Here is a 10,000-nt window from a genome sequence, read left to right as displayed (position 1 = left end):
CCCTCCTAAGCCACTCCACCAAAACACGTTACTAGTTGGCTAGCTTTAGCAAAAGGTCTGCCTATCCTTGTGGAAGACTGCGGTCATGAGCAATGAGTGCAGGGAGAGAGCGTGTGCAGGCAGCTGGGTAGGTCGACAGACTGGTAGGCCATCCGATGGTTTCATTCAGGCTGAATGAAATGATTGGACAGGCTTGTTACAGGGCTGCGAGAGCAGCTGCATTTCTTCTATTTTCTGCAGAGTATTCGATTTATTGATGGAAGTCAGGATGTAAAGAGACTTTCGAAAAAACGGCATCTAAAAGAAATTGCCTACCCTAGTTGTAGTGTGTTGGCCTATATACACAATGATATATATATATACAGTATACTGTATCTTAATGGGATAGTTAATATATACACAATATAGAAAGCAAACTGTATCTTAATGTGTTTTTCTACACATACAATAATATATATATATATATATATATATACAGTATACTGTATCATAATGTGTTGGCTTTAAAAACACTGATATATATACATATATATATATATAAATATATATATATATACACACAGTGAGACACATAGTATAGTATACGGTTTCTTCATATGCCATGGTGCATGCAGGCACGTGTGCCTTTGTTTCGGTGCCTGCTCCGTCCCCGTGTGGGTGGAGTGGTCTGCGGTGGCTTGCTGCTAATTGCCCTTGACACACAAGCAGGAGGATAGGCGTACTTCTGCTGCCCGCGTCGATAGGAGGAGCTGCCACACGCGCAGTTTTTTGTTTATGTGTGTGTGTGTTGGTGAGAGCGAGTTTGGGCGTCAGTCAGTGGCTTTGTGTTTTTGTGTCAGTGAGTGAGTATATGTGTGTGTTTCTGTGTGTTTGTTTATGTCAGTGAGTGAGTGAGTGAGTGAGTGAGTGAGTGTGTATGTGTGTGTGTGTGTCTATGGGGGTGTTTGTCTGTTTGTGTCAGTGTGTGTTAGCGGTTGAGTGAGAACGTGTATGTGTGTGTGTTTGTGTGTGTGTTTGTGTGTGTGTGTGTGTGTGTGTGTGTGTGTGTGTGTGTGTGTGTGTGTGTGTGTGTGTGTGTGTGTGTGTGTGTGTGTGTGTGTGTGTGTGTGTGTGTGTGTGTGTGTGTGTGTGTGTGTGTGTGTGTGTGTGGGACTCAGTGTGTAAGTGAGTAACTTTTTCACTTTTAAGCATTCATCCAATCTGCATCTTACAGTCTCAACACTAACGCCTTTTCGGAGAAAACGGATGCAGGAAGTCAGCTTGACACATACCACATAAACACCACCACCACCACAACCACCACCTACACATCAACCAAACTTCTTCAGAGCTCGTCTGAAGTGAGTTGTTTGCGTGGAACGAGTTTCGAATGTGTCACCGATTTTGCGCCCTCAAGCTTGATCTCAATCACTTTACATGGAGAGGGCCTGGAGGAGGAGGAGGAGGAGGAGGAGGAGGAGAGAGAGGATGAGCAGGAACAGGTGTAGGAGGAGGTGGTGGAAGAAGAGGGGAAGGAGGAGCTCAAGCAGGGGTTCAAGCAAGACGATGAGGAAAAGGAGTTGACGGTAGAGGAGGAGGGGAAGGAGGCGGAGGAGGAGCAGGGTTTCAAGCAGGACGATGCGGAAGAGGAGTTTGAGAAGGAGGAGGAGGAGAAGGAGTTCAGGCAGGACGATGAGAAAGAGGAGTTGAGGCTGGAGGAGGAGGTGAGGGAGGAGGAGCAGGACAATGAGGAAGAGTAGTTGAGGCTGGTTGAGGAGGAGGAGCAGCAGCTCAAGCAGGACAATGAGGAAGAGCTGGAGGTGGAGGAGGAGGAGCTGAAGGAGGAGGTGCAGGAGGAGAAACAGGAGGAGGAGTAGGAGCCTCTATACTACAGCCAGCCCCTAGCAGTCCCCGCGGCGAACACAGATGGGGAACAGTTGCTCGTCGTTGCCCGAGCTGCGATAATAAATGAACCAACAGCCCCTGACTGTTGTTGACGCTACAATGTTAACTTGTGGTCATACATGTGATGCACCCACCCCTCAACCACGCCATCATCAGGTGTGTGTGTGTGAGTCATATTCATAGTGATGGTGATGGTGGTAGTGTTAGTGTGTGTGTGTGTGTGTCTCTGTGTGTGTGTGTGTGTGTGTGTGTGTGTGGGGGTGGGGGTGGGTTGGGGGGGGGGGTATTTTAGTGTTTTGGAGGTCATGTCAGGTGGTTGTGGTGATAGTCGGGGTGGTAGTGGTGGTGAGGGTTGTAGTAGTACTAGTTGTGGGGGTGGTAGTGGTAGGTGTGATGGTAGTGGTGCTGCTGGTGGTGGTAGGTGTGATGATGGTGATGGTGGGGGTGGTGGTAGTGTATGTGTGTGTGTGTGTGGGGGGTCTACCTGAGTGTTTTGGTGGTCATGTCTGCGGCGGTTATTCCGTGGTAGATCAGCGTCTCGTTCCACACTGGGTTCAGGGTGTTCTTCAGTGTCTTCGTGCGGAGTTTGTTCGCCTGGAGGGAGGAGGACGACAAGAGGGGGGGTTAAGGTGAAGACGATAAAAAAGTAAAATATTGAGCGTTTTACGATTTAATGCGATGAAAGGGGGCGTTGAGGACTTGGTGGGGAGGGAAGTACAGATGTTTTTAAGAGATATCCTGTCACTTTGAGGACAAGATAAAGTGGTGAAAGGGTGAAGGATTTTTACAGGTCTTCGTGACGCATTCCTCCCACACTGTGCCATATAGCAACCGCTGCCAAGCGCTGGCAACGCACCCTTATGAAGACACACTCAGACTCGCACACTCAGACTGAAACCGCTGCACTCTCAGCATTCAACCTTGTCTGCCATTGAGATCTTTTTATTGCAAGCCTGGCAGAAATTCAGAGTTAAGACCGAGCAACAAGCAGTTTATTTTCTTTATTTTTTTCCCCGAGTCACTAAGTGGTTCTCAAAATTTGTTGTCATGCTTTCGATTTGTCGGGCTTACGGAATCTGATTGAAATGTTCAAATGAAACACAAACATCCAACTCGCACTAAACATCGTCAACAAATACAACAATATTTGTGATTTGGTCTTTTATATTGAAATACATATATTTATTTGAATAAACGTAATAATAACCCAACTCATTCAATAAAATTCAGAAATGATCATATTGCGAGCGTCAAAAATTCGATTCCATGCAAATAGTTTGAACAAGAATTGCCTGAATTGCTTCATAAAAAATAATCCTGTCGGCGTTTCCCGCGGCAGATCAGCCAATTCACCCTCCTCACCAATAGGGGGCCATGAACATCGGGTGAAAGCACTCTGACTTTCAGAAACGAAACGAGCAGCTTTCGTTAATCCTAAATGGACCAATTGAGGGATACTTACGGGTCCATAGTTTTCTCATTCACTTTCATAGCAGTTTGTGTACATAAGACCCGTCGTATCTATCTCATCTGTTTTAATTAAGTTGTTATTCTTCCATTGCTTCTTCAGCTTTGTTCACCATATAATTTGTTTGTCATTAATTGATATCGGTCATTACGCTGGCAGAGTACAGTTGGCTAGCTAGCTATTGACGGCACTAATGCTTCTTCACTCATTTCGCTCGCTCAGAGATTATGGGTAAACGCTCTGACCTCTTTGCTACATCAGTTATGCTTCAGATTGATGCCATATTTCGTTAGCTGGGCGGCACAGGCTCTCTTCGCTTTCAATGCGATCCCACCCTCGCGGACCTAACTGAACAAGAGGCAGACTGTTTGGCCAGATGATGGCAGTAATGCACCACAACGTTAATCTTCAGGGTTCGCCGCCATTTTTCCCTCACTGTTTCTTCAACTCAGAACTTTTTGTCAGGACTCAGTGGTTTGAAAAAAATGGAAAACGTTGAAAAGGGAACAAGCCTCAGGCCAAACTTCTTCCTTTTGATATTCATGCCTGTTTTCAAACAAGGTTATGATGCATTAACACTACCATCTGGCCAAATCGACTGCAGGCTCTTTAGTTAACTGAAGCTGTCAATCAAGTACAAGGAGTTCTGTGTGGATGTGATCGCCTCAAAAACTGACCAATCACAAGAGGGCCAGTACTCCCTTTAGGTTCCGCCCCAAAATTGTCAAAATTGACGTCAACAGCTCATGAGCAGAACTCCTTTTTGAGAGCAGAATTAACCGGTGGGAGCGTGTATGCCCGCCAGCGCAAGCCCACTGGAACCCTCTCACGCGTGAAGGGCTGCTGGTGCTCGCTGCTTAGTTGAACACATGCAGGTGCCATTCTTTGCCTTTTGCTTTGTTTTGTTTCTCGCTCGCAGCTGCCTCTACAACTCGAGGTTGTTGAATTTTTGCGCAAGCAATTATATTCTGCGAGTGGCAGTTTATATCTGCGCCTGTGAAATAATAGTATTTGCTCCTTACCTCGTTTTAAAGCGTTCAGGACATGAGAGAAATATCTAATGTCATACAAAAGGGCTGAAAAATGTATATAAGCTATATCTTCAATTGAGAAGCTGAGTCACCTAAACATTCATTATTTAACTATCCACCAGTGAGTCAAATTATTACCACCATTGTTTTGCTTGCATGCAACATGCTTAACTTAGCTTGTACACTAAAGTTAAACTTAAATAGATGTTACTTATTTTCTCATGCATTATATTTTTCATTGCAACTAAAACCGAAAATATATTGAGTAGTAGTATTGTGCAAAAAAATCCTCCCTCTCTCCAATAGAAAGGTATTAAGAAAGCTTTATCTGTATTCTCGCTAAAAACAGAAGATTGCTTTATCCTTAAATAACCTTTTTTGTTGCCAAAGAGAACAAAACAGAGATCTCGAGATTGTCACTTTAAGAATATAGTAAAATCAATGAATAGCTATCGGCTACCCGCCATACATATCACTAGATTGACCTTTACCCAAAACCTGACCAAGGTTTAATTTACACCTTATTTATATTTAAGATATAAATGCAAGTTAAATACCTGGCTTAGTGATTGTATAACATTAGGAATAGATTATATATAAATATGTAAGATATTGTAGATACAATTTTGTGTGTAGTGTGTATGTCTCCCTTCCGTAATCGATTCAGCCACTACTGTAGTGACACAATTGATTTTACACGTGAGAGGCTAGGATTACTCAGAACTGAATGTGGCATCAGTCATCTTCATGTTTCCTGGAGGTCTGCTTCGTTTGGAAGGTTTCTAGGATTATTTCTGACACTAAAAGGTCTAGAAGGCGCTACGAAATCTAAGAGAAGGCTAAGAAAAGATACAGAAACTTAACATAATCGCGACGAGAAGGTGCGGTAACAGATACCACTCTTGTTCAATTGTAGCAATAAGGAAAGATGCTGGTTTTCTTTTTAAAGCAGTACTGGAATGCTTTCCCAAGGTGTATGTGGTAGACAGTAGGTGGATGGTACTTGAGGTGTATGTGGTAGACAGTAGGTGGATGGTACTAGAGGTGTATGTGGTAGACAGTAGGTGGATGGTTCTAGAGGTGTATGTGGTAGACAGTAGGGCTGTCAAAATTGCTCAAAAATGACATTCGAATGTTCGTTTGGAAAAAAATCACGAATTCGAACTATTCGAATATCTGGTTGCCTATTTTACGCAGTTGCCGTCAATATGTCAATAATGCGACAAAACCATGGTTCAAATTAGCGGGATATATATATATCCTATAAACAGCCCAGTAACGTGGAGGCCTAATCATGAAAAGCCACAACTTTGTATCGCTTGCATTTCACCACCACACCTGCAAGCGCGCAAACTATAGTAATCTGAAGAAGACGCCCGTTTCTGAATGTTACAAAGTATGCTAGTGGTAACGTTCCTTGCTTTGCTTACCAAGTTACCATTTATCGAGAAGGCCTATTAAAATCGATAAAGAAAAATATGCATGTCGCCTACGTCTTCCACCATGCCAGCGAAAGGGCACTTCGCACAACGCACCGTTCGGATTCATGAAAAAAAAGCTGTCTCGGACTTTGCCGAGAACATTGCGTTATAGCAGCTTTCACCAGCCAGACTACTAGCTCCCTGAGCTCTACTTCGGATGCTTATTGAATGGCATATCCGAGCCGGAATACCTATATCCAAGTACGGAAACCCCGAGGGGATAAAATACATTCGCTCTTCACAATACTAGTCTGTTACACTTGTACCGCGGGAGTGTTTTTTCACATTCGAATATTATGAGGGACATCGCGAACAGACAGAGGCTCATTCACAAAGCAGATAGAGGCGCTTGTTCCGCGGGAGTGTTTTTTCACATTCGAATATTAATTTTCACCGTCGAATTCGCGTTTTTGGATACATTTCGAACAAATATTCGAACTTCGAATATTCGTTGACAGCCCTAGTAGACAGTAGGTGGATGGTACTAGAGGTGTATGTGGTAGACAGTAGGTGGATGGTACTTGAGGTGTATGTGGTAGACAGTAGGTGGATGGTACTAGAGGTGTATGTGGTAGACAGTAGGTGGATGGTACTAGAGGTGTATGTGGTAGACAGTAGGTGGATGGTACTAGAGGTGTATGTGGTAGACAGTAGGTGGATGGTTCTAGAGGTGTATGTGGTAGACAGTAGGTGGATGGTACTAGAGGTGTATGTGGTAGACAGTAGGTGGATGGTACTAGAGGTGATGTGGTAGACAGTAGGTGGATGGTACTTGAGGTGTATGTGGTAGACAGTAGGTGGATGGTACTTGAGGTGTATGTGGTAGACAGTAGGTGGATGGTACTAGAGGTGTATGTGGTAGACAGTAGGTGGATGGTACTAGAGGTGTATGTGGTAGACAGTAGGTGGATGGTACTAGAGGTGTATGTGGGAGACAGTAGGTGGATGGTTCTAGAGGTGTATGTGGTAGACAGTAGGTGGATGGCCACCTGCCGTTCAGGGGGTAAGACGGCCAAGTTACACGGCCTCAGTCCTTTGTGCGAAAAAAGTATTTGCAGGGAATCGCAGATTGGACACATACAGTGGATTAAAAATAAAATAATTAATGAGAAAAAAAATTGTTTTAAAATGTCTAAATATAAAATGACACAAATATTGATAGATTGGTTGACAGTTTAAAGTGCAAGTTTAAGGTAATAAGTAATTATTATTCTTAATTAGTATTCAGAATAATTTGTTCTTAAATTATTAGACCCATGTTAGAATCACTTTACTGATTCGCAAATCGACCAGCCTCACTTTTTCGTCACAAAAATTACACCCACACTTACAATACTTAAAAGAAAATAGACTTTTGGAATACAACTTGTTTGACTCATAGTGATCTGGACAGATCACTGACGGATCATATGATCCAGCAACGTTATATTTATTTTACCAGCGTCCGTTTCAAGGTCACCACGGCAACGGTTGAAGGATAGGAACAAACAGGGGAAACCCAGCAGTGTAGCACAAGTGTGCTTGGCAGATGTTGCAAATTGACAAGGATGCCAGGTGCGGCCGGCCCCGGTCCTTCAGGGGATAAGTGACCGAGGAAGGAGGTCAAACGAGGTAGAACGACGGCCGCTCGGAGTCGACGGGAGGGATCAGAATGAGGCCACCGCAACGGCAGCCAGATCACAGAGCGACAGCGGAGAGGGAGAGGGGCTCAGAGTGTGAGGAGAGGACAAGGAGGGACACAGAGAGAGAGAGAGAGAGAGAGAGAGAGAGAGAGAGAGAGAGAGAGAGAGAGAGAGAGAGAGAGAGAGAGAGAGAGAGAGAGAGAGAGAAAGAAAGAGAGAGAGAGAGAGAGAGAGAGAGAGAGAGAGAGAGAGAGAGAGAGAGAGAGAGAGAGAGAAAGAGAGAGAGAGAGAGAGAAAGAGAAAGAGAGAAAGGGCGCAGAGTGAGAGAGAGAGAGAGAGAGAGAGAGAGAGAGAGAGAGAGAGAGAGAGGAGAGAGAGAGAGAGAGAGAGAGAGAGAGAGAGAGAGAGAGAGAGAGAGAGAGAGAGAGAGAGAGAGAGAGGGAGAGAGAGACAGAGAGAGAGAGAGAGAGAGAGAGAGAGAGAGAGAGAGAGAGAGAGAGAGAGAGAGAGAGAGAGAGAGAGAGAGAGAGAGAGAGAGAGAGAGAGAGAGAGAGAGATAGGGAGAGGGAGAGAGAGAGAGAGAGAGAGAGAGTGAGAGAGAGAGAGAGAGAGAGAGAGAGAGAGAGAGAGAGAGAGAGAGAGAGAGAGAGAGAAGACAGTTGGCTTCCACTGACTCACCTGTGTGTCCCCTCACCCCTCCCACGCCTCCCCCTTTCCCGCCCTCCTTGACAACACACCCCTGCTAGCATCTGCCGGCCTCCTCCTCCCTCACCCGATACAGCCTCCTCCCCCGCCAGGTCTGCGACGGCGAGCTCTGCTTCCGGAAGGATACACACCTTGGCTCATCGTGACCACCACCACCACCATCCCCCCTGCTATAGGTACACACAGGGTGCAGACCTAGGAACAAGGAGCCGTCCCTCCATCCCTGGCTGCCATCCCCTCACTGCTGTTCAGTCTTTCTGCAGATGCCTTCATCCAAAGTCATCCAAAGCCAATGATCTTCAATTTATATGCATTTGGATGCGCTGGCTTAAAGTGACATTACAGTCTTTGAGAAAAAACGGGCACTAAAATAACTTCACCCTCCCCCTAACTTCACCCATTCTCCCTTTTGTGTGTATCTCCGTAAATCCGTCTTCAAGTCCCGCGGCATATGGCTCAAATGAGGACCAGCGCGTTGTGGTGATCTAGCAGGAAACTCTGTGCTGTGGCTCGTCTAATGCAACCAGCTGAAAGGTTTCTGGTAGATTTAGGAGTTCCCCCGCGCACCTCCACATTCATTCATCAATTCATTCATGTTCTCCCCTCCTACGTGGTCCCAGCCGGGGGGACGACGACTGTGGGCGGGAAGGCTTTCAGAGATAATTAAAGAAGGGTGATGAAACTCAGACAGCGGCAGTGGGCCATCATTCACTTCTGCACACACACACACACAGCTGCAGCCAATCAGAGGTCGACCCCAGTGAATGTAACCTGCGGACTCTGAGACCACCTGCTGAGATGGGGGGGGGGGTTGGCCATGTGGAGAGGATCTGAGGAACAGAGTGCTTTACGTCAGCAGCGACGCTACCTCGATAAATGAATGTTCTGGCTTCCCCCCCCCCCCCCCCTAACCCTCCAGGCCCCCATTACGCCACACGCCACTGATCCGCTCCTTCACTGAATCCCTGCCACGCACCACCTAATACACCGCGACGGGAACGGCAAACTACGTCCGCTTAACTCGTATCTCCAGAGAGGCGCACTCCACCTCCAGGGATTGATATTCCCATGTCACACAAGGGCGGCACACTCGAAAACACCAGCAGGCCTCATCTGTTAAATGAGTTACAGCATGGCGCTGTGGCTGGAACCAGGCAGGCAATCCCCCCCCCCCCCCACACACACACTACCGTGGCCCTGCATCCCCTCGGGGTGATCGCCTGTCAGGCTGAGACAAGGCCGGGACGACGCCCTCCGCGGGCCAGGGCACGGGGGCTTAGTCGGGCCTGTCATTGTTTTTGGGATGTGTGGATGAGGTGCCCATCCATACTGCTCACACGTAAACCCTCTCTCTCCCTAGCCCTCTCTCTCCCTCTCTCTCTCTCCCTATCCCTCTCTCTCCCTCTCTCTCTCTCCCTAGCCCTCTCTCTCCTTCTCTCTCTCTCCCTAGCCCTCTCTCACCCTCTCTCTCCTTCTCTCTCTCTCCCTATCCCTCTCTCTCCTTCTCTCTCTCTCCCTAGCCCTCTCTCTCCCTCTCTCCTTCTCTCTCTCTCCCTAGCCCTCTCTCACCCTCTCCCTCTCTCCTTCTCTCTCTCACCCTAGCCCTCTCTCACCCTCTCCCTCTCTCCTTCTCTCTCTCACCCTAGCTCATTCTCGCTCTCAACCCTTCTCATTTTCCTCCCCTCCCGCTCTCTCTCCTCTGTCCTTGTCCATCTATCTCTCTTTCCATCTCTTTGTGTCACCTTCCTCTCTCGCTCTCTCCCCCCATTGTCTCCGTCACCCTCTCTACCTCATCATCTCTTCCCCTCT

At 46.7% G+C, this 10,000-nt stretch overlaps 1 protein-coding gene across 1 annotated transcript in view; it reads right to left on the bottom strand.

Moving 5' to 3' along the window:
- Positions 1 to 10,000, bottom strand: part of doc2g (double C2-like domains, gamma) — a 43,629-nt gene that overhangs the window by 24,014 nt on the left and 9,615 nt on the right. The window contains exon 6 of the mRNA XM_030351141.1: positions 2,369 to 2,478. Within this exon, the coding sequence (XP_030207001.1) occupies positions 2,369 to 2,478 (110 nt within the window). The remainder of the gene's footprint in view (positions 1 to 2,368; positions 2,479 to 10,000) is intronic.

The sequence above is a fragment of the Gadus morhua genome, chromosome 3 (assembly GCF_902167405.1).
Source record: "Gadus morhua chromosome 3, gadMor3.0, whole genome shotgun sequence".
NCBI lineage: Eukaryota > Metazoa > Chordata > Actinopteri > Gadiformes > Gadidae > Gadus > Gadus morhua.
Note: the sequence above shows the minus strand (reverse complement) of the source record. Positions and strands in the feature narration are given on the sequence as shown.